This window comes from Diabrotica virgifera, chromosome 10 (genome assembly GCF_917563875.1).
Source record: "Diabrotica virgifera virgifera chromosome 10, PGI_DIABVI_V3a".
Taxonomy (NCBI): Eukaryota; Metazoa; Arthropoda; class Insecta; order Coleoptera; family Chrysomelidae; genus Diabrotica; species Diabrotica virgifera.
In genome coordinates, this window is record NC_065452.1 from 30,105,383 (window position 1) to 30,131,072 (window position 25,690).

Genomic DNA, 25,690 nt, shown 5'->3' on the forward strand with positions numbered 1-25,690 from the left:
TTTAAAAGTTATTCAATTTGTTTATCCCAGAGATATTTATTTTGCCATAATATAAGACAGAAAATAATAACCATTGGGCAACTCTGAGTATGCCAAACGAAAGAAGACTGATAGTATCAAAATGTATTAAAAAAAGATGAAAAAAATAATCAATATAATCAAAAATCCTAATGCCAAATTTTTTAAATTTTGTAGTTTATAAACATTTAGAATAACTTGACAAATATTGTCCGTAGGAACAATCTTTTTATATATTCGGTAAGCTAGTATCTTAACACGAATTTTCATATAAAAAAATTTAGCATGAGTTCATTAGGGACAAAGTTAGCCATTTGTTTTTTTTTTAATTCACAGCTAATTTGTTTATAATAATTAAGGAATTTCATTGATGCCATTTTAAATAATGGGATTTGTATTTTTTGTTAAAAAATTTGCATAAACATTGTATCTTCACAGAACCCTCTACGATTTTTCAAAATTGTAGTTCAAACGATTACTAGTATCTGTACTTATTTTCTGTATCTCCGGATCAACTCAATGGATTTTCATCTTTCTTTTTTTAATTCGTATGTAATTTTTACGTACATTACAAATATGCAATTTGTTTATAAATTTATTAATTAATAATCAGTCTAATTTATTTAAACAATTCTTGAAAAAATATTTTTTACAAAAATCTATTTTTTTAATCATAGTATCATTAATGATCATACAAAACGTTAAAGTTCACTTTAATAAATAAATTATTTTTGTTAGGTAATTATTTATTGAAGATAATTTATTTATTAAAGTACTTCTTCTATGATTAATAATGATAGTCTGATTAAAAACATGGATTTTTGGGGAAAAATTATTTATTCAAAAATTGTTTAAACAAATTAGATTGTTTATTAATTAATAAATGTCAAATTGCAAATAGACAAATTACATATTTTTAATGTACAGAAAAATTACATACAAATTAAAAAAGAAAGATCAAAATATATTCAGTAGATCCCGAGATATAGAAAATGATAGTAGTTTTAAGTTGCCTTTTTTAGTTTTTGAACTCGTGCATTTGGCGGCTCCCAGCTCTCCCTTCACTTACCACGACTAGTCACCAACTGAACAACATTTTTAAAAATTCGTGTAGAATACCAACTTTTCGAATATGTAAAATTATTTTTTTCTACGGACAATATTTTTAAAGTTGTTCTAAATGTTTATAAACTACAAAATTTCAAAAATTTGGCATTATTATTTTTGACCATATTAGATAATTTTTTTATCTTTTTTTATTATATTTTGATAGTATCACTTTTCTACTTTCATTTTACATACGCAGAATTGCTTTATCTTCATTATTTTCTGTCTTATGTTATTGCAAAATAAAGGTCTCTGGGATAAGTAAATAGAATAACTTTTAAACTAATTAATGGATCGGTCTCAAATTTTAAGGGTTTGTTAAGTACCCCAATACACAACTTTGGGTGAAACCCTAAATTTCTAAAGTAGTTTTAGTAAAAGTTATTAACAAATATCGATTTTCACTTACTTTGCAGTTTGCGTAGCAACAAATTAACTTTTTAACTTTCAAAAATCGGCATTTTGAAGGTTTTTCAATGTTCTAAAAAATTAAATTTTGTACTTTTATGTCAACTGTTTAGCTTTTGAATGGGGTGCAAAAAATCGAAAAAATCGCGATTTTTGCACTAAATTGTTAATCATTAAAAACGGACGCGAACTTTAGGCAGGAAACAGGTAGGTTTTCTTCCTATAGGTCTACAATAACTAAAAAAGTAGTCAGCTACCTGGATCTTTCGAGTGTCCCGAACATAGTCTATTTCCAGCTTATTACCCTGGTCTACTAGCCCGAAAATTTCTGAAGTTTACAAAGAGGGTTTGGAGTTCTATGTTGCGTTCGCGGCATTTCTCGATTGTTTGAAAGAGTTAATAATATTTTTCTACTCTCATATTTTAATATATCAATTATGATTTCACTACTTGTATCATAATGAGATTCATTATGATACAGATTTTTAACCAATAGACTCTTTGACAGTTCACAATATGTAAACAAACCGGCTAATTTAAAAATTAAATGTTTTTAAGGAAATGTCTGAAGACTATATACAGGGTGATTGATTAGTAGGGTAAAGCTCAATAGCTCCGCTATAGTAATAGATAGCAATAAAAGTTAATAACAAAAATTTTAGCCACCTTTGGGCTTCACATTACAAAATTATTTAGAATGTTACAGGGTGTTCGATAACACAGTGGCAGACCAAACTTTGTTTTTTTTTAAATGGAACACCCTATATTTTATTTTAAATTGGAAATCCTGTTAACTTCTCCATCACAAAAATATAAAGGTTTGTTATGTTATACAGGGTATTTACAAAGTTGTAACCAATTTTATATGAAAATCGTAACAAGTTCAACTCCCTGTATAAATAAAAATAAGCAAAACAACAATGGTTTATTAATGCCATATTGTTTAACGTATTGTCAAAATTTTCAAGAATGGTCGATATTGCTAATTTTCTTTATATCAAATACAGGGTGAGTCAAAACGCAAGTACATTATTTTCTCAGTAATTTTAAATGGAACACTCTGTATTTTATATCACTATTGAAAAGTACCATGACCGTACTTTAATTTTTAGATAAAATTCCCTATGTCTAAATTTATTAGTTTTCGAGATATTTTCATTTCTCAATGGACCAGTAGCGTGGCCACCCAAATCACCAGAATTTAATAAACTGGACTGATTTTTTTTGGGGTTACGTTAATAATAAAGTTTATAAAATACCTCCAACAACAAGGGATGAGATGAAAAATAGAATACAAAGAGTATTTCGATGTGTTAATTTACAAATGCTCCGTAGAGTAAGTAGCTCATTCAATGATCGTTTTTAGGCGTACATAAATATGTTAGGAGATAATTTTGAACACCTTATGTCATTAAATATTAAAAATATTTTATTAAAAGTAGCTTCTAATTTTTTCAAACATGTTTTTTTTGCAAAATGTATTACTGATAAATTATGTTTCGTACTTTATTTGTTACATTGTTACATTTACATATAAAAGTAGTGTTTAGTTGTCTTCACAAAATATTGTATTTTGTTTTTGTGTTTTTTTGTAAAATTTATTACTAATTTTCTTTGTTTATTTGATGCATTTACATAAAAAGATAGTTTTTAATTGTATCAAAAATGTTGCATGTAGTGGTTGTGTTTTTGTTTGTAAAATGTATTACTAATAAATTATTTTTATTTCTTTATTTGCTACAGTGTTACATTGATTACCGGATTGATAATCGGTAATCTTCAATTGTCAATTCAGTCATGGCTTACTTAAAATTTAGATAAATTTAAACACCTAAAATAATTTGCTCTGAAAAATGAAAATATCTCGAAAACTAATAAATTTGGGCATAGGGAATGTTATATAAAAATTAAAGTACGTTAATGTTACTTTTCAATAATGATATAAAATACAGGGTGTTCCATTTAACATTACTAAGAAAATAATGTACTTGCGTTTTGACTCACCCTGTATTTGATATAAAGAAAATTAGCAATATCAATAATTCTTAAAAGTTTTGACAATAAATAAAAAATATGGCATTAATAAACCATTGCTGTTGTACTTATTTTTATTTATACAGGGAGTTGAACTTGTTACGATTTTCATACAAAATTGGTTATAACTTTGTAAATACTCTGTATAACATTACAAACCTTTATATTTTTGTGATGGAGAAGTTAACAGGATTTCGAATATAAAATAAAATATAGGGTGTTCCATTTAAAAAAACCTAAGTTAGGTCTGTAACATTCTTACTAATTTTGTAATGTGAAGCTCAAAGGTGGCTAAAATTTTTGTTATTAACTTTTATTGCTATCTATTACTATAGCGGAGCTATTGAGCTTTACCCTACTAATCAATCACCCTGTATAGATATTAAAAATTTATCCTTAAATTCGTTTTAATTATAATTGAAATGTTGAAAATATAAATGTATCAACAAAATAATTAATTTAACCATATAACTACTTAATTTGTTTGCGTTGCAAAATGAATAAATTTTAATATAACTTTTTGTTGTGAATGATCATGGAAAAAATCATGTATACAACTTGCATTTAATTATCATTATGAAGCTCGTATTTTATACGAAACTCACATCATAATGACCATCATTAAATGCTCGTTGGATAATATACTACTTTGTTGTTTCAGCTGTACATGCCTCTTCCACCAGAAGATGAGGATATAAACCAAATTCCAAATCTAAACTTCTCTGCTGTAGAATGTTTACTTTATGCCTTCCACAAATTAGTAAGACAGGCTCCTGAATATTTGACATCAGATCCAACTACATTCAACGATTTTAGATCTAGACTGGCTTATTTCTCCAGAGGTGTAGGAGGATGCAAACGTGCTCTTGAGATAGTACATAACAAAGATGACGAAAAAATTAAAACAGCACCTACACTATTAGACAATATTAATACTTTGATCAAAGACTTATTTTATCAGACCCCTACATATAGGTGTAATATTCACTTATCCTTTAAACCTGTGAATAGTTCTAGAAAGGTAAATTTACAAAATTTCCTTTTTCAAATTTTGTTAAAATGAAACAAATAAGACTTACTGGCAATCACTTTGTAATTGTGAGTATATACAGGGTGTTAGTAAATAAATATGAAAAACTTTAAGGGGTAATTCTACATGAAAAAATAATGACAGTTTGCTCTATAAACATATGTCCGCAAATGCTTCGTTTCCAAGTTACGGGGTGTTGAATTTTTTTTTTTTCAAACTGCGAATTTTTTTATTGCTTTAAGACCGTTTGAGCTATGAAAATTAAATTTGGTGGGTTTTAAGAGGTATTTATTGCACATTTTTTATATACAAATAACAATTTTGTATTCATCATTGGCGCGCCTACGGGTAATGGTCTGAATTTTTTTAAAGAAAAAATTAGTACCCCACTGAGATATTTCAAATTAAAAATTATTTTTGTATTCCACATTTAATTTATGATAAAGAACCTTTCTTTTCTTTTTTTCATATGGTGCACCGTTTTTATGAAAAAAAAAATAAAACATTCGCGCTTATTTTTCATTTCGTAATACATTAACAAGAACTCTCCAATATAATATTGCCAAACTAGAACAATAACAGAAAATATTTCTAAAAAGATTTTAACTATGTGCAAGGCTACAACAAATGTTCAAAATTACCTCCTTTAAAGGTGACAGAGTAATTTTATATTCACCTTTGGCGCGCGTATGGGTAATGACTCGAATTAAAAAAAAAAGAATGTGTGTGTGTACTTTTTACGCACGTAAGAAGTTATACTTCTATTATACAGGGTATTTCATTGGGAAACGGAAATACTTTAATTGTGAATAGAGGTCACCGAGGCGGTTCTAGGTATACTACATTTTTTGCCCTACCGACTTTTATAACCGAGTTACAGGGTGTTTTATCGATTTTGCCAATTTCTTTCCTAAGCCATAACTTTAGAACCACCCTGTATATTTTCTTGATATTTGCTACACATGTGTCTCATTCAAAAACCAAATGACCGACATACTAGTCACAAGAAAAATCCAGGTCCGGATTAACAAAAAATTATAAACTAATTGTGACCTTAAAACAACACCCTGTATATTGAAATTCTGAAAATCTGTTTGCATATTTGAAAAGAGCACAAAAAACTAAGTCTAATCGTTCGCTTCAATTTTTCGGCCAGACAATTTTATGACTTTCATTTTAAAATTATATTGAATTTTTAACCCGCCATTACACGCGCTATGAGGGAATCCCTCACCATATTTGTTTATAAGCAATGAAATTGTGTAAACTAATACGATAACCTTAAGCACCCAGGAATGCCTTAAGCATGGTTCATGAGAGGGTATGAAAAAGTTATAGAATATTTCAGGCGGTCAGTGTGCTGTGTGATAGTTGAAAGAAGAGACATCCCTCTTCAAGTGAGGGAATTCCTCACTGCGCGTGCAATCACCGTGAAATCACGTTTCTGTTATCTCAAAGAAACTTTTAGGTTTTTATTTAATATTTAGGTTGGTTTAATTAAAATATTATTGTTTGGATTAGGTTAGGAACAGTGGCACACCGAGGGGGGGTTTGGGGGTTAAAATCCCACCCAGAGCATATAGAAATATATATAAAAGAAGGTAGGAAAATGTAACTTGTCTTTCACAAATAATACAAAAAACTTTCGGTGCTCAAGCAAACCCCCCTCCCCTCAGAGGAAAATTCTAGGTGCGCCCCTGGTTAAGAACCCATTTTTAAATTTACCTATTCTAATTGGGAAATAAGCCACAATATTTAACTTGAAAAATTGATTTTATTGACGTTTCGAATTCCACCTCGGACGTCGTTATCAAAATATAAAATATTAATAGTTAATTACATAAATGCCACAAAGAAATAGCTTCAGAACAGTTGTTAATTTTAATTTGTATTTTTAGTAAAATTAATTCGCGTAAAGAACGTTAATTTCTTCAGTGGCTTGCTGAAATTGAAAACTTGCTTTTGATCTATATTATTTTTACTTTTGTTTTGTTAAATTAATAAAAAAAATTGGTTTACGAGACTTTCTATAATATGTGAGTACAACCCATTTTATATTTATACATGTTGACATTCATTCTTTCTCGAAATAAGTCGAATTTATGTAGGTGAGGGCGACGCTCATACGCGTGCAACTACGTCACAATAGAAGACGCGTGTAACGGCGGGTTAAGAACTCTGGCATTAAAAAGAAGGTATTATTAACTTTTAATTATAAATTATTAAAGCTATTGAATAAATACTTATTTTAAAATTAATCAATACTTATTTACCACATTGGAACGACCCAATTATTAATCACAAGGAAAATCCAGGTCCGGATTAACAAAAAAATAAAATAATTGTGACCTTGAAACAACACCCTGTATATTAAAATTTTCAAAATTTGTTTGCACATTTCAAAAGACCACAAAAATCTGAGTTTATCGGTTTGCTTTAATTTTTCGTGAAGGAAATTTAATGACTTTAATTATGAAATTAAATATATTGATAATTTTAAGAACACTGAAATTAAAAAGCAGATTTTTAAAGCACTTTTAACAATAAATTATTAAAGTTATTAAATAAATACCCATTTTAAAAATAATCGATACTTATTTACGACATTCGAATGACCCAGTTACAAATCACAACAAAAATCCAGGTCCGGATTAACAAAACAATATAAAGTAATTGTAACCTTGAAACAACACCCTGTATATTGAAATTTTCAAAATCTGTTTGCACATAGGTATGAAAAGAGCACAAAAAACTAAGTTTAATCGTTAGCTTCAATTTTTTGGCCAGATAATTTAATGAATTTAATTTTGAAATTATGTCGAAATTTTTAAGAACTCTGGGAACTCATAATAAAAATTTCGATATAATTTCAAAAGTAATGTCATTAAATTGTCTGCACAAAAAATTAAAGCGGGACATTAAACTTAGTTTTTCGTGCTCTCTTCAGGTGTTCAAACGTATTTTAAAAATTTCAATATCCAGGGTGTTTTTCAAGGTCAGAATTACTTTGTATTTTGTTGTTAATACGGACCTGGATTTTTCTTGTGATTAGTAAGTAAATCATTCTAATGCTGTAAATAATAACTGATTATTTTTAAAATTAGTATTTATTCATGAACTTGAATGATTTATTAATAAAAGTGCTTTAAAAAGCTGCTTATTAATTTGAGGGTTCTTATAAATTTGAATATATTTCAAAATTCAAGTTAATAAATTTTTGCACAAAAAATCAAAGTAAATCTATAAACTCGAATTTTTGTGGTCTTTTCAAATGTGCAAACAATTTTTGAAAATGTCAATATACAGGGTGTTGTTTCAAGGTCACAATTACTTTATGTTTTTTTGTTAATCCGGACCTGGATTTTTCTTGTGATTAATAATTGGGTCTTTAGAATGTGTTACATAAATATTGATTCATTTTAAAATGAGTATTTATTTAATAAATTTAATAATTTATAATTAAAAGTTAATAATACCTGCTTTTTAATGTGGAGTTCTTAAAAAAATTTAATATAATTTCAAAATTAAAGTCAAAAAATTGTCTGGCCGAAAAATCGAAGCGAACTATTAGACTTAGTTTTTTGTGCTCTTTTTAAATATGCAAACAGATTTTCAAAATTTCCATATACAGGGTGTTGTTTTAAGGTCACAATTATTTTATAATTTTTTGTTAATACGGACCTGGATTTTCGTTGTGATTAGTATGTCGGTCGTTTGGGTTTTGAATGATAGATATGTGTACCAAATATTAAAAAAATATACAGAGTGGTTCTAAAGTTATGGCTTAGGAAAGAAATGAGCAAAATCGATAAAACACCCTGTAACTCGGATATAAAAGTCGTAGGGCAAAAAATTTAGTATACCTAGAACCGCCTTGGTGACCTCTATTCACCATTATAGTATTTTCGTTTCCCAATGAAAAACCCTGTATAATTTCAACGAAAAAAATATCCTTAACAGGTTATTTGTATTTTATTTAAATATTAAACTAACTTTCTTACCTACCACTTTTAAAAAAAATTTATTAAAACGATACCAAAAATAAAAAAAAGAATCTGAATAGTCCTGGATTTGAACCCTGGACCTCTCGATCTCTGGTCCAATGATCTACCAACCAAGCTATCAAGCCCCTTGTAAGTGGTCTCGGTAATTACACATCACGGTGACAAATACAGTATGTCCCTGTAAGTTGTATCCATATGGAAAACTTGTTTATTATTAATTTTACGAAAAAAAGTTATTCTTTATAAAAAGCTCTGCGTGGTCAAAAACCTAAGATTTAACCATCAAATATCAAATTTTTTGAATATTATACGAGGTATGTCAAAAAGTTTGAATTTCACTCAAGAGTAAAGTAGCTTTATTTTTCGTAATATTGGAAATTGCTATTATGAAAAGTTGTTTGGAATTAAAAACTATATTCTAATATGCAATTACATCCTTCTAATTGAAAATTTTTTTTTGAAAAATTATGGATAACTATCATTATTTTTTCAGTTATTTCAATTCTGATAACTCTTTTATTATTAATTTTACGAAAAAAAGTGATTCTTAATAAAAAGTTCTGGATGGTCTAAAACTTAAAATACAACCATCTTATATCAAATTTTATCAATTTTATACGAGGTATGTCAAAAAAGATAAATTTAGATCAAAAGTAAAGTACCTTTATAGTTCAGAATATTTCAATTAAAAGGATGTAATTACATACTGAAACATAGTTTTTAATTCTAAATAACTTTTCATAATAACAATTTTCGATATTGTGAAAAATAAACGTATTTTACTCTTGAGCGAAATTCATATTTTTTGACATACCTCGTATAAAATTGATAAAATTTGACATAAGATGGTTGTATTTTAGATTTTAGACCATGCAGAACTTTTTATTAAGAATTACTTTTTTCGTATAATTAATAATAAAAGAGTTATCTGAATTAAAATAACTGAAAATAATGTTAGTTATCCATAATTTTTCAAAAAAAATATTTTTCAATTAGAATGACGTAATTGCATACTAGAATACAGTTTTTAATTCCAAACAACTTTTCATAATAGCAGTTTTCAATACTGTGAAAAATAAAGCTACTTTACTCCTGAGTGAAATTCAAACTTTTTGACATACCTCGTATAATATTCAAAAAATTTGATATTTGATGGTTAAATCTTAGGTTTTGGACCATGCAGAGCCTTTTATAAAGAATAACTTTTTTTCGTAAAATTAATAATAAAAAAGTTTTCCATATGGATACAACTTACAGGGACATACTGTATATCAAGTGAAGTATAAAAATGTTATAATAGATATTTTATTTTCTTACTTTCGAGGAAGACAAATCCAAAGACACAAAAATTATAATAAATAATACATTTACTAAATACACTAATATATCATTTCAATGACTTATTTGCGCTGACAGCGCTGATACATACATATCTTGAAAGATTAGCAACGAACTACATACTGTCTGCGTGCGCATGCGCCCGGAATTATAAAATTTCACTCTCGATCGTAAAGAAGTATAACTTCAAAAATAGTACGCCGCTGAGATATGTCAAATTAAAAATCATTTTTGAATTCCACTTCAATTTACGACAAAAAATTGTTTTTGTCTTTTTTTCATATGAGGTGCCGTTTTTATGTAAAAAAATAAAATATCTTAACGTTTACAAAGTATTTGAAATAAGTTTCTATGCATATGGAATCTACCTCAAATAATTTGTAAGCGTTAAGATGTTTTATTTTTTTGTATAAAAACGGCGCCGCATATGAAAAAAAAGAAAAGAATTATTTTTTGTCGTAAATTGAACGAGGAATTCAAAAATTATTTTTAATTTTACGTTTCTCAGTGGCGTACTATTTTTTTTTTCTTTAAAAAATTCAGACTATTACGTGTAAGGGCGCCAATGGTGAATATAAAATTATTCTGTCACCTTTAAAGGAGGTACTTTTGAACATTTGTTGTAACTTTGCACCTAGTTAAAATTTTTTTAGTAATATTTTCTGTTATTGTTTTACTTTGGTATTATTATATTGCAGAGTTCTTGATAATGTATTAAGAAATGAAAAATACGCTCGAAAATGTTTTATTTCTTCGCATAAAAAAGGTGCACCAGAGGAAAAAAAACAAGAAAGGTTCTTTTTCATAAATTAAACGTGGAATACAAAAATAATTTTTAATTTGAAATATCTCAGTGGTATACCATTTTTTTCTTTAAAAAAATTCAGACCATTACCCGTAGGCGCACCAATGATGAATATAAAATTGTTATTTGTTTGCCAAAAGATTCTCAATAACTACCTCTTGACACCCACCAAATGTAATTTTCATATCTCAACCGGTCTTAGAGCAATAAAAAAATTGGCAGTTTGAAATATTTCAACACTCTGTATCTCGGAAACAAAGCATTTGCGGACATACGTTTATAGAGCAAACTACCATTATTGTTTCATGTAGAATTATCCCTTAAAGTTTTTCATACTTATTTACTAACACCCTGTATAGACCGGTGACTCTAGTAGAGTATAGGTCGCTAAGGTTCATGTGCTCTTTTAATCCATTACATGCGGTGGATTGGTCCGCATAAGTCCTCTTTATTATCCTTTATAGATTTTCTTGTTTTTTTGCTTTCTCTGTGATCTGTTTCCATTCTTTCCTATTCTGTATTTTTTCTCCAGACTGTAATTTCCATATTGGATATATCCTCTCGCAGTTGATCTTCCCATCTTATTTTCGGTCTTCCTCTAGGTCTGTTTATTACTGGCGTCCAATTTGGTATCTGCCTAATTAGTTTATCCGCTCCTCTTCTTTGGATGTGGCCTAACCATTTTAGTCTTTGTGTCTTAATGAATTTCACTATGTCTTCTCCTTCCGTTAGATTTCTTATTTCGTGATTCATCAGAATTAGTATTTCTCCTTGATCTGTCTTTCTATTATTCTCAGTTTTTCTTCATCTTTTTTTTTTGTAAGGCACGTTGCTTCTGCTCTATAGGTGATGACTGTAATTGCCGCTCTATATATCTTTGTCTTTGTTTTCTTGCCCAGGTTTTTATCTTTAAGTAGGTTGTGGTATTTCCAAAATGTCCTGTACCCTGATTTAATTCTTTCATTTATCTCTATGCTTCTTCTGTTTTGCCCACCTACTATCACGCCTAAGTCTTTAAAGCAATCAGCTCTTTAGAATACATGATCATTTATTCTTATTTTTTCTTTTATTCCATTTATTTGGTCTCGACTTCTCGTACTTATAAAGTATTTTTTTTCTCTGATTGATATTAACTCCCTGATTTTTGCCTCTCTAGTCAATGTTAGCAGTGCACCTTCTAGACTTCTCTTACCACGGGCTATCACTCCTAGGTCATCTGCATACCCTATTTTTTGTGTCGAGCTTTGGGTTATTGTCTTTTATGTTAGCCCTGTGTTTCTAATTACTCCCGCCAAGGCTATATTAAAGAGAGTTGTCGATAGGCTGTCACCTTGTCTTAGCCCATGTTCTATGTTGATATTCCTTGTTTCACCATCCACTGTTTTAACCTTTGCTGTCGAGTCCTTGATTGTCATTCTGGTCAATCTTATTAACTTTGCAGGTATATTCATATTTCCCATTTGTTTTAGTAGCTGTTTTCTATAGATGCTGTCGAAAGCCTATTGGAAATCAATAAACAATATGTGCAATTCTATGCCATGCTCGTAACTTTTTTCGATTGTTTGCGTTAAAACGTGGATTGCATCTATTGTTGATCTCCCTTTTCTAAATCCCTGTTAATACGGTTCTAGGTTTTTTTCTGTTTATCTGGTTAGCCGATTTCTTATAATTGTTGTCATGATCTTATATGTTGTCATGATCAAAGATTTATTGTATCATACCCCTACATATAGGTGTAATATTCAGTTATCCTTTAAACCTATGAATAGTTCTAGAAAAGTTTACAAAATTCCCTTTTTAAATTTTTGTTAAAATGAAATAAATGAAAAGACTTACAATCAACAATGAATAACCATTTTCAATTTCGTTGCAACACGAAACTACAGCCGCATCATATTCTAGTTCAATCAAAAAGTGCTGCAAGCACCTCTACCGGTTTCGAAACTTATTAGTACTAGTTTCATCAGGAGGCACATATGCTGCTCACTCTGACCCAACCAGGACAGATCCCGGCGTGCAGTTACGAACTGCAACGAACGAAATGACATGGATGCCCTAGCGGCAACTGCTAGCAAAAGACTAAGTTTTCAATCTAATAGCACATAAAACAATATCAAAACTATTACTCTACATCCCACTAGACTGAAAACAATGGGAACCTTCTCTGGTTACACCTCCGAGGCTTCTAAAATTTGCAAGCCATAACGGATGCTGAGACTAAAGAAGATGAGGGAATTTGACAATTTATAATTCACGTCCCATCTGCTCAGCGCGGTAAAGTTCCAACTAGACGGTGTTTTGTATATATCAGAAAGGATTTTGTATATTACATTTAGCAATGTAATTGGCGTATAATTCTGGCATTCTGTATACGTCCATTCTGTCCATTCCTCCGACATTTGCTTCTTGGTCCATGTTAATGTTATTAGGTAATGAATTCTTCCCCAGAGGTCGGATCCTCCATGTTTTGATAATTCTGCCGAAATTCCGTCCGTTCCTGGCGCTTTATGGTTTTTAGTCTTTTTTTATTTGAACTACTTCTTCATAACTCGGATTTTCAATGTTCTGTTCAGCCATATAATATATTGTCTCGTTTTGATCATTTTCATTGTCTGCATTTAGGCTTTCCTCGGAAGTGTTCTTTCCATCTTATTATAATTTTTTGTTTCTCTGTTAGTAGTTCTCCGTCCTTGTCTTTGCATATCATCAATTTTGGTCTAAATGACTGCGTGCTTTCTTTTATTCTTTTATAGAATTTTCTGCTTTGTTGAATCTGAATTTTGTGTGCTGTTATGCTCTAGGATTTCTTGTACTTGTTTTTTCATTTAATTCACTTTACCAAAAATTTGAAATGGATTTACATAGACAACATTTTTAACATGTTCTTTTTAACGTTATTCTAAATTATTACATATTTTTTAGGAACCAATAAAACTGCTAAGTACACAGAAAAGATATGCTCCTATCGACTTTAACTCAAGTAATGGTAATCAAATAAGTCATAAGCATATAAGAACAAATAAAGGTTCTGAAAATATGAAATTGTATACGCCACCTAGTGGGAAGTTTAGCAATAATTTCCAAAGCTACGGTGAGTACATGTAAAAGTTTGTGTATGTATCAAAATTCAGCAATTAACTAACAGTTAACCCATCAATGCTAACACTTTTTGAAGGGCATTCCAAATATCCCATCATGTTTTTTTTTTTGTTAATATTAGTTATAGAAGTTCCCCATTGTGAAAAATTTACATAGTTAAATGTACAAATGTTATGTAAATAGAAAATATACGTAGTTAATCCATCAATGCTAACACTTTTTGAATGACATTCCAAATAACCCATCATGTTTTTTTTGTTAATATTAGTTATAGAAGTTCCCCATTGTGAAAAATTTACATAGTTAAATGTACAAATGTTATGTAAATAGAAAAATAAACGTAGTTAACCCATCAATGCTAACACTTTTTGAAGGGCATTCCAAATAACCCATCATGTTTTTTTTTGTTAATATTAGTTATAGAAGTTCCCCATTGTGAAAAATTTACATAGTTAAATGTACAAATCGCACCTCCCCTCAAAGAGTTTCATAACTCAAAAAATTTTAAAACCGGTTAACTCATCAATGCTAACAGTTTTTGAAGGACAATCCAAATAAACCATCATGTTTTTTTTGTTAATATTAGTTATAGAAGTTCCTCATTGTGAAAAATTTACATAGTTAAATGTACAAATCGCACCTCCCCTCAAAGAGTGTCATAACTCAAAAAATTTTAAAACCGGTTAACTCATCAATGCTATTGTTTTTGAAGGACATTCCAAATATCCCATCATGTTTTTTTTTGTTAATATTAGTTATAAAAGTTCCCCATTGTGAAAAATTTACATAGTTAAATGTACAAATCGCACCTCCCCTCAAAGAGTGTCATAACTCAAAAATTTTTAAAATCGGTTAACTCATCAATGCTATTGTTTTTGAAGGACATTCCAAATAACCCATCATGTTTTTTTTGTTAATATTAGTTTTAGAAGTTCCCCATTGTGAAAAATTTACATAGTTAAATGTACAAATGTTATGTAAATAGAAAAATATACGTAGTTAACCCATCAATGCTAACACTTTTTGAAGGGCATTCCAAATAACACATCATGTTTTTTTGTTAATATTAGTTATAGAAGTTCCCCATTGTGAAAAATTTACATAGTTAAATGTACGGGTGTCCCAATAAGAATGGCTCTCGGCCATATCTCAGGAACCGTTTATAGTACAACTTTGGGAAAAAAAAATTTATAACAAAAGTTGCCTCGAGAAAAACCTGGAAATTATTTTCATAATTGTAAGTCCACTGCTAGAGGGCGTAATTTAATATCAAAAATTAAAAAATCGAAATTTTACAAAATTTGCCTAATGAAAGGGCACTGGAAATCCGATCATAGTATTCTTCATAAAATTCTGCGTATATTTTATTTCACAAGTTTAAGTCTACCTGTGCAAATAAGAGGTGGGGGTGAGTGGGAACGTTGTTATGAAAAAATCGCTGTAAGTCCGGTTCTGTTTAATCGATTTTTGCAAACTTGGTCTTGTTGAAAACAGCTCTTTTTCGTCAATGTATTAGTTATAATTTGGAAACAGCCCATTACGTAATATGCCGGCTAGGAGGCGCTATTTTATTTTTTTTTTAGAAATCTAGTTTTCTTTGGAAAATATTAAATGTAAGTATGTATTTTTTTTCCTGTATTACAAAATTAGACTAAATTAGCAACAGAATACCGAAAACCGCATCTCGATACCTTTTTTCTATCTCGAGATATCTAAGAAACGTGTAAATTTTAAACATAACTGTTGCTGTCATATAAGTGGAAATATATAGAAGCCAGTAGTGTGCTATGGAAAAAACAAAGAAACATTTTCCAGTTGTCACCGTATATAATAAATTTATTTTAGTTTAATTTTCATTTTAATTGCATTTTAATTTAAATATTAAACTAATTTTAATACTTAAAATATTACCAAATATTAAAATAACGTTAATACGTAGAATCGTAGAAAATCTAAAAAACGTCAGATTTTCTACCCAATTTTAATAGAAGTGTAACTTCTAACATGCGTACAAAGTATGTATACACAAATTATATTTTTCTATATTAATAAGTCCAAAAATATATATAAAAACTATTTAATTTAAAAAGTCAGTACAACTATAAACCCACTTTTGTCTCTGTTAACAATAAAGACAACTACTTAGTGACGACCTAAATGTTCAAATTGCTGCCCATCATTTTCGATGCAAGCATTTACTCTTTCAAGAGTAGATTTTCCTTAACTTAGTTTACCGGTGACAATAACAGTTATGTATTTATCTTAGGATAGGATATAGTAGATATGTATTTATCTTAGTATAGGAATAGGATAATTAGTATTAAAAAATAGTGAAATAAAAATTAAAAATTTGTGTAGAAAATCTGACGTTTTTACATCTTCTACGATTCATCGAAAGAAAAGCAAATGCGCGGAGGCAACAATTCATAAAAATTTACATATTAACGCTGTTTCTAAGTATTGGTATTATTTTAAGTATTAAAATTAGTGTAATATTTAAATAAAAATAAAATTAAACTGTTTAAAATATATTTATTTCGTTAAAATCATAATAATAGAAGTATAACTTCTTACACGCGTACAAAGTACACACACTCATTTTTTGTTATATTTTATAGTGTTATTGTTGTTTTGATTCATTATATACGGTGACATCTGGACAATGTTCCTTTGTTTTTTTCCATAGCACACTACTTGCTTCTATATATTTCCACTTATATGACAGCAACAGTTATGTTTAAAATTTACACGTTTCTTAAGATATCTCGAGATAGAAAAAAGGTATCGACATGCGGTTTTCGGTATTCTGTTGCTAATTTAGTCTAATTTTATAATACAGGAAAAAAAATACATACTTGTATTTAATATTTTCCAAAGAAAACTAGATTTCTAAGAAAAAATAAAGAGCGCCTCCTAGCCGGCATATAACGTAATAGGTTGTTTCCAAATTATAACTATTACATTGACGAAAAAGAGCTGTTTTCAACAAGATCAAGTTTGCAAAAATTGATTAAGCAGAACCGGACTTACAGCGATTTTTTCATAACAAGGTTCCCACTCACCCCCACCTCTTACTTGCACAGGTAGACTTAAACTTTTGAAATAAAATATACGCAGAATTGTATGAAGAATACGATGATCAGATTTCCAGTGCCGTTTCATTGGGCAAATTTTGTAAAATTTCGTTTTTTTAATTTTTGATATTCAATTACGCCCTCTAGCGGTGGACTTACAATTATGAAAATAATTTCCAGGCTTTTCTCGAGGCAACTTCTGTTATAAAAAATTTTTTCCCAAAGCTGTAGTATATACGGTTCCTGAGATATGGCCGAGAGCCATTCTTATTGGGACACCTGGTACAAATCGCACCTTCCCTCAAAGAGTGTCATAACTCAAAAAATTTTAAAATCGGTTTAATTGCACCAACAGTTTAATAAAACTGTAAACTCCTATCTCACAAAGTGTCATGTCTATGGGCCAAGTATTTATCGTTAGATGACACTCGTGTCATTATACTATTATCCAAAATGAACGACGCACCAAACATAAACAGTGTCACGTATCGACTTGTGCAAAGCATTTGTCCATCTAATATGTGTATAAAGCGTCGTTTGTCGAGTTAAGACAGTATATGTGATTACTTTATTCAAAACAATCTGCGTTTGTGCTCAAAAAAGTGACACATTTATCACTTATTTATCTTTCTTTTTGCAGTATTTTTTGTTTAATGTTGTTACTTGTATTTAAAGTTAATCATTAAAAAGGATAAGTCTGTTAACCAGATAATAATAATGATATTATATTCTGTACTGCAAGTGTCACTTTTGATAAATAATATATTTTGTAAATTTTTCGTTATTTTATCTGTTATAGTGTCACAACTCAAAAAAAAAATATTTTTATTTAAATATTTTTAATATACTTATACGCTATTTTATAGAGCTTCAAAAACCATTGTAACTGACTACAATAGTTATTATTCTAATTTTAATAGTTTTTGAATTAAACCCGAAAATGTTGTAGGACAAACTTTAAACGTCGTTTTCTCGAAACTTTGCTTTTTTGGCTTATGACACTCTTTGAGCGGAGGTGCGAAATGTTATGTAAATAGAAAAATACACATAGTTAACCATCAATGCTAACACTTTTTGAAGGGCATTCCAAATAACCCATCATGTTTTCTTTTTGTTAATATTAGTTATAGAAGTTCCCCATTGTGAAAAATTTACATAGTTAAATGCTTTTGAAGGGCATTCCAAATAACCCATCATGTTTTTTTGTTAATATTAGTTATAGAAGTTCCCCATTGTGAAAAATTTACATAGTTAAATGTACAAATGGTATGTAAATAGAAAAATATACATAGCTAAACCATCAATGCTAACACTTTTTGAAGTGCATTCCAAATAATCCATCATGTTTTTTTTTGTTAATATTAGTTATAGAAGTTCCCCATTGTGAAAAATATACATAGTTAAATGCAGTAAAAGGTTTTTCTTTTATTTTATTTTTGCGCGCACAAGGCAGGTGGATATGATAAACTTGAACCGGAAATGGTAAAATACAGTAAGAAAGTGCATAAAGGCGTGGGAAAACAAACAATCCCTAAATACTGGCACAACAATATCATCGTGCCAATAGGTATACAAAGAACATGTAAACTGCAATAACTATAGAGCTACGAGTAGACAGGTTGGGGCATTAGTGTGACAAAGTCCAATTACTCGTTTGCCGTAAGAGATACGAAAAAAGTGTTATTTAGGTAAAAGTTGGGGCACAGGGACAGGGTGACACAAACTTATGTTTTTTTAAATGAAACACCCTATATATATTTTTACATTTTTGGATTCTCCTTGATGCCTTCTTTCATAAAATGTAGGGTTTTGTAATATTATACGAGGTAGTTTAAATTTCAACGATAATTACGTTTTTTTGTTAATTTCGTATCAGCATTGACACCCCGTAGAATTGTAGCGATTTTACATGAAAATTCTATTTATGTTCAAACGATTTTTAATATAGTCTACTATTGTTAAACATTAATAGTATAGCGAAATAGGTTTAATTTTAGTATACAGGGTTGGTCGAAACTCGGAATGAGTATTTTCTGAGTTTTCTTAGCTGGAACATCCTGTATTTTATTATTGTAATGAAATGATATTTTATGGTACTTTTTTATTTCTTAAGCATTCCCTATACCTAAGTGCTTTAATCCAATACTTAAGATTGTTGGTGCCTAAAATATTAATAAAAACATCCAAAACATCCTTGTTGGCTATGGTACTAAATTTGCTTAAAAATCTGATATTATACTATTTTTATAGTTCCAGTTCCTTTGTTACCATTACTAATATGAGTTTTTCTAATGAGGAACTGATTAATATGGTTTTTCTGCTAGTGGAGTATAACAAAAATGTGCTACTAGCAATAACAATTTTCATCAGCAATTCCCTGATAGACGACAACCAAGAAGAGAAACTTTTGAAAGTACAGGCACTAATTTGTTTAAATTACAACCAACAGTAGCTGTGAACCAATTTTACAAAGTTGTTGCAGTAAGTAGAAATACAGTGTCGACCATCTTAAGATTAAAAGTAGATCATGGATCTTTTCCGAAGCATCTACATAAAATCGGAGTTCTCCCAACAGGCAGATGTGACTGTGGAACTAGCATAGCTGATCTAAATCACATATTTTTTAACTCGATACAAGTATGTGGCTGCTACAAGAATTGCTGAAAGCATGTTTAAATACTCCCCTAAATTTAAATGTACTACTAAGTGAAGATATCATAAAAACTTTTAAACTAATTATGATATTTCTGCAAAAAATTAAATCAAAGGTGTGAATGTAAAACTAATCGTTTGAATAGGTAGGTATTCCCTTTGTATTATGTATGAATGAGATATTTCCTGTTATTAATTATATTATTTTGTAACCTATGTTCGGAAAAAAAATTATATAAAAAAAAGGATTAAAAAAATAATAAAAAAATAAATCGGTTAAAGAGGTTCTAAATCTCCGAGAGATTGAATCGGGTTTAGTTCCTATCGTAGTGAAAAAAAAAGAAAAAAAATAATTAGCATAGTTGTATTTATTAACATAGTAAGTAGACATTGTTATTTGTAAGCTTTATTTTTTTATTATTCTTTATTTTTAAGTGTATACTGGACAATTTTGTATGAAGAAATAATAATTTTATATGTAATTAAGTGGCTAAAGGTTCTAAACCAAGGCCAGAATCAAAACAAAACAAAAACTTTTGAAAGTATACTAAAACGGTTTCAACAGACTAGATACTTATATTATGATAAACCTGATCGAACAAAAAATAATGTAAATGAAAAAAAAAAAGAATTAAATGTAATCCTTAGTGCCACTGAGGATCTGCTTATTAGTACGACCGTTCTTATAATCTAAGTATCTAGTCTGTTGAAACCGTTTTAGTATACTTTCAGAAGTTTCTCTTCTTGATTTTTGTCTATCAGGGAATTGTTGATGATAAATTTTTATTGCTAGCAGCTAGCTCATTTTTGTTATATTCTCATAGCACAGAAACCATTTTAATTAGTTTCTCATTCATATTAGTAATGGCAACAAAGTAACTGGAACTATAAAAATAGTATAATGTCAAATGTTGAAGCAAATTTTGTGTCATAGCCAACTAGGGAGAATATTGTATGTTTTATTAATATTTTACGCACGAACAATCTTAACTACGAATGTATTTGGATATATGATCCAATATTAATAAATTAAGGATCATTCTAGATTAATCTGTATTTTTTTTTTTAAGTTTTTTGATTGAATATTTTCACGGCCGCCTAATAAAATTTCACGTAATTTTTGTTGCAATTAATGTTTGGCTTAAAGAATCACGAATTACTCACAAATTAAAGCACTTAGGTATAGGGAATGCTTAATAAATAAAAACGTACCATAACATATGATTTCATTACAATACTAAAATACAGGGTGTTCCATTTAACAAAACTCAGAAAATACTCATTCCGAGTTTCGACCAAGCATGTATATTAAAATTAAACATTTCGTTATACTATTAATGTTTAACAATAGTAGACTATATTAAAAATCGTTTAAACATAAATAGAAATTTTTATGTAAAATCACTACAATTCCACAGGGTGTGAATATTGCTAAGAAATTAACAAAAGAAACGTAATTATCTTTTAAACTACTCCGTATAATATTACAAAACCTTATATATTAGGAAAGAAAACATCAAGGAGAATCCAAAAATGGAAAAATATACAGGGTGTTCCATTTAAGGGGGGTATGGTTTGAAATATTTAATTTTTTTTATTATTTCAAATAAAAGTGCATACTTTCAAGAATACTCTCTGAAAATTTCAAAATAATCGGAGTAAAATTACCAGAGATACAGCGTGTTGAATATCCCTACCTTCGACTGGCTTTGCCGCGACTTCGCGCCAGCACGCTTGAGCGTAGTGAGAAACGTTAAACAACTGTTCGCCTACTCTTTTGTAGATTACTCCTCGATTCAAAAAACATGTTCCAATGTGCATCACTTTACGAATTGGCAGACAAATAAGAAGATGAAGATGCAGTTGTCAAAACTTTAAACGCATTTTTCTCAAAACTGTTTTCTCAAATGCGGTGGACATTGTAACTGAAAAACTACTCGGCCGATCTACCTGATATTTTGCACAGATTTTCTTTAGACATTTCATGAGGTAACAACGTCGAGATATTTTTCTTTTTTTTGCTTATTTTTTGTTCAACAATAATAAATCTTTTTCACAAAATTTTTACCAAAAATTTCATTTTTTTGATTTCTGAGTGATACCAAAAATTTAAAAATAAAAAAACTCGACGTTGTGACCTCGTGAAACTCATAAGCTAATTAAATCTTTTTGAATTTTTTGTTTCGTATGATCTAGTGATGAGTTCTGATGTCCACCAAAATCCAAAATTTGTCACCCATGGCTTAGTTTTCAATATTTTGGACTGAATTTTTTTTGAATTTATTGAATTTTATTTATTTATTTAATTTTATTTTATTTAATTTATTCTTTGAATTGTACTTAATATGTTTATTTAATTTAAAAATAAAACAATTATTGTACCATAGCTTCGAAAAAAATTTACAAAAATGTGCTTGATATGTTGATTTCAAACCATACCCCCCCCCTTAAAAAAACATAAGTTTATGTCACCGTGTCAATACACCCTGTTATATTTGAAAATATTTTTAAATTATGTTCCTATCAGTGCCCCAACTGTTACCTAAATAACTTTTTTCGTATATCTTATGACAAACGAGTAATTGGACTTTGTCACACTAATGTGTGAAAAATATACAGGGTGTTTGGTAAAGAATGGGCCATAGCTTAACCTCAGATTGCTGAGGTTAAAATAGGTCGATTTAAGCTAACTTACCTTAGTACAAAAGTTGATAATAACTGAAATACAGGGTGTCAAAGTTAAACTTTTATTTTATTTTTTTTTGAATATTCCCTGACAGGCATGAGACAACAACACGAAATTTGGTAAGTGGTGTTGGTATTGTACAACCTACTAAATTATGTTAAACAAACGTTTCTGGCTACTACCAGAGGCGTACGACGGGGGACGTGAATGGTTGACCCTTCCCAAATTCTACGCCACTGGCGGAATTTCTGTTTTAGTTAAATTTTTTGATTCCCCAGTACTTTCTATATAAATAACTTACTCTTCATTCGTAACGATAAAGCCATTAGTTTTCAAGATATTTGAAGCTAAAAACGAAGGAGCATAATACATTAATCAAAATAAGTGTGCCTTTTCATTTTTAACTTCAAATATCTCGAAAACTAATGACTATCGGTACGAATGAAGAGTGTATTATTTGCTTATATAGTATTGGAGAGTCTAAAAATTATGCTAAAATAGCAGTTTCATCAGTGGTGTAGAATTTGGGAAGGGTCAACAATTCACTTTCCCCTGTCGTACGCCTCTGGTATTAACCACAAACGATTATTTAACATAATATAGTAGGGTGTACAGTACCTACACTTTCTGCCAAGTACCATAAGGATATGTCAAATAGTTTTATAGTATCGGGCACACATAGTTCTTAAAGTTTTAAATATAGAATAAATTATTTAAAAAAAGAATACTTTAAAATAATTTGATATATCCATGTGATATTTGGCAGAAAGTGTAGGTGCACTGTACACGCTACTAAATTATGTTAAATAATCGTTTCTGGCTACTACCAGAGGCGTACGACAGGGGAAAGTGAATGGTTGACCCTTCCCAAATTCTACGCCACTGATGAAACTGCTATTTTAGTATAATTTTTAGATTCTCCAATACTTTCTATGCAAATAATATACTCTTCATTCGTAACGATAAAGTCATTAGTTTTCGAGATATTTGAAGTTAAAAATGAAAAGGCACACTTATTTTTGATTAATGTATTATGCTGCTTCGTTTTTAACTTCAAATATCTCGAAAACTAATTTAATCGTTACGAATGAAAAGTGTGTTTTTTACATAGAAAGTATTGGCTTGAAATATCTCGAAAACTAATGGCGTAATCGTTACGAATGAAGAGTATGTTTTTACATAGAAAGTATTGGAGAATCAAAAAATTGTACTGAAATAGCAATCCGCCAGTGGCGTAGAAATTGGGAAGGGTCAACCATTCACGTTCTCCCGTCGTACGCCTCTGGTAGTAGCCAGAAACGTTTGTTTAACATAATTTAGTAGATTGTACAATACCAGCAGCACTTACCAAATTTCGTGTTCTTGTCTCATGCCTGTCAGGAAATATTCAAAAATAAATAAAATAAAAGTTTAACTTTGACACCCTGTATTTCGGTTATTATCAACTTTTGTACCAAAGTAAGTTAGCTTAAATCGACCTATTTTAACCTCAGGAATCTATGGTTAAGCTATGGCTCATTCTTTACCAAACACCCTGTATATGAAAATAATGGAGAATAGACTAAAACAAGAAGTAGAAATGGAATTGGGAGAAGAACAAGCGGCATTTAGACCAGGAAAACAGACAAAATACAACATATGTATCATTAGGAACCTAATGGAAAGAAGCATAGATACGGGCGGAAACTAGTAAGTAAGAGACAATATAGAAAGACAAATTATAGGGAAAATGCTTGAGGAATATAAATGTACCAAATACATTGATAAAAATTATAGGGAGTAAAAGAGGTAAAGAGTAAAAAAGGAAAAGTACAAATATTAGGGGAAAGATCGGAAGAAATTTATTGGAAGAAAGGTATTAAAGAAGGAGATAGTCTCAGTACATCTAAGGTTTTATTGCGGTTTGAAAGCAAAAGTATAGACTTTCTATCAGATTTTTTTGCCGCAGCTAGATGAAATCAGGGGAGGTGCACTTTGCTCTCGGCAAAGGATGGATATTTTTGCTGAAGATTTCTACGTTCACCCATACGGCGGTATACAGGGTGTTTCATTAATAATTGTCCATATAGTAACTAGAGAAACCTTAGCACAAAATACGAAGATTTAACCTAAAACACTTAAATAAAATGTGGTTCCTTACTGAGTTACAGAGTGTTTTATCTAAAGATTTAAAAATTATTTTCGCTCAGCATTTTAAAACTATTCGACTTATCCTTTTCATACTTGGCAGGAAGTATAGGTACTGTACAAACTACTAAATTATGTTAAACAAACGTTTCTGGCTATTACCAGAGGCGTACGACGGGGGAAAGTGAATGGTTGACCCTTTCCAAATACTACGCCACTGGCGGAATTGCTATTTTAGTTCAATTTTTGGATTCTCCAATACTTTTCTATGAAAATAATATACTCTTCATTCGTAACGATAAAGTCATTAGTTTTCGAGATCTTTGAAGTTAAAAATGAAACGACACGGTTATTTTTATTAATGTATTGCGTCGCTTCATTTTTAATTTCAAATATCTCGAAAACTAATCATTTTATCGTTCCGAATGAAGAGTATATTATTTACATAAAAGTATTGGAAAATCAAATAATTACACTAAAATAGCAATTTCGTCAGTGGCGTAGAATTTGGGAAGGGTCAACCAGCCACTATCCCGTCGTACGCCTCTGGTAGTAGCTAGAAACGTTAATTTATCTTAATTTAGTAGGGTGTATAGTACCTACACTTTCTGCCAAGTATGATAAGAATACGCCAAATAGCTTTAAAGTACTGGGTACAAATAATTTTTAAATTTTAATCATATGAATCATATCATAAATTAATCAAAATAAGTGTGCCGTTTCATATTTAACTTCAAATATCTCGAAAACTAATAACTTTATCGTTATCAATTAAGAGTAATATATTATTTACGTAGAAAGTATTGGAGAATCTAAAAATGACACTAAAATAGTAATTCCTCCAGTGGCGTAGAATTTGAGAAGGGTCAACCATTCACTATTCCCTGTCGTGCGCCTCTGGTAGTGGCTAGGAACGTTTGTTTAAGAAAAGGATACGTCAAATAGTTTTAAAATGGTGAGCAAAAATAGTTTTTAAATTTTTAGATAAAACACCCTGTAACTCAGTAAGGAACCACATTTTATTTAAGTGTTTTAGGTTAAATCTTCGTATTTTGTGCTAAGGTTTCTCCAGTTACTATATGGACAATTATTAATGAAACACCCTGTATACCATAAATAATGTTGCTGACATAATTTTTGAGAAATCACATCAGAGGATAAAGTTTTCGTCTGACCTGGAAGATGTAAAAGAAGCAAGGATAAAATGGGCAAATGGATTCCAAATAGCACATTCCTAGCCATTGGTGCACTGGATTGCACCCATGTTCAAATTAAAAAACCTTCAGAATTTGGTGACGAACTTATTAA

At 29.7% G+C, this 25,690-nt stretch overlaps 1 protein-coding gene across 1 annotated transcript in view; it reads left to right on the plus strand.

The window, feature by feature from the left end:
• Nucleotides 1–25,690, plus strand: part of LOC126893173 (apoptosis inhibitor 5-like) — a 65,598-nt gene that overhangs the window by 33,357 nt on the left and 6,551 nt on the right. The window contains exons 6-7 of the mRNA XM_050663127.1: nt 4,229–4,588; nt 13,667–13,835. Coding sequence (XP_050519084.1) covers nt 4,229–4,588; nt 13,667–13,835 — 529 coding nt within the window. The remainder of the gene's footprint in view (nt 1–4,228; nt 4,589–13,666; nt 13,836–25,690) is intronic.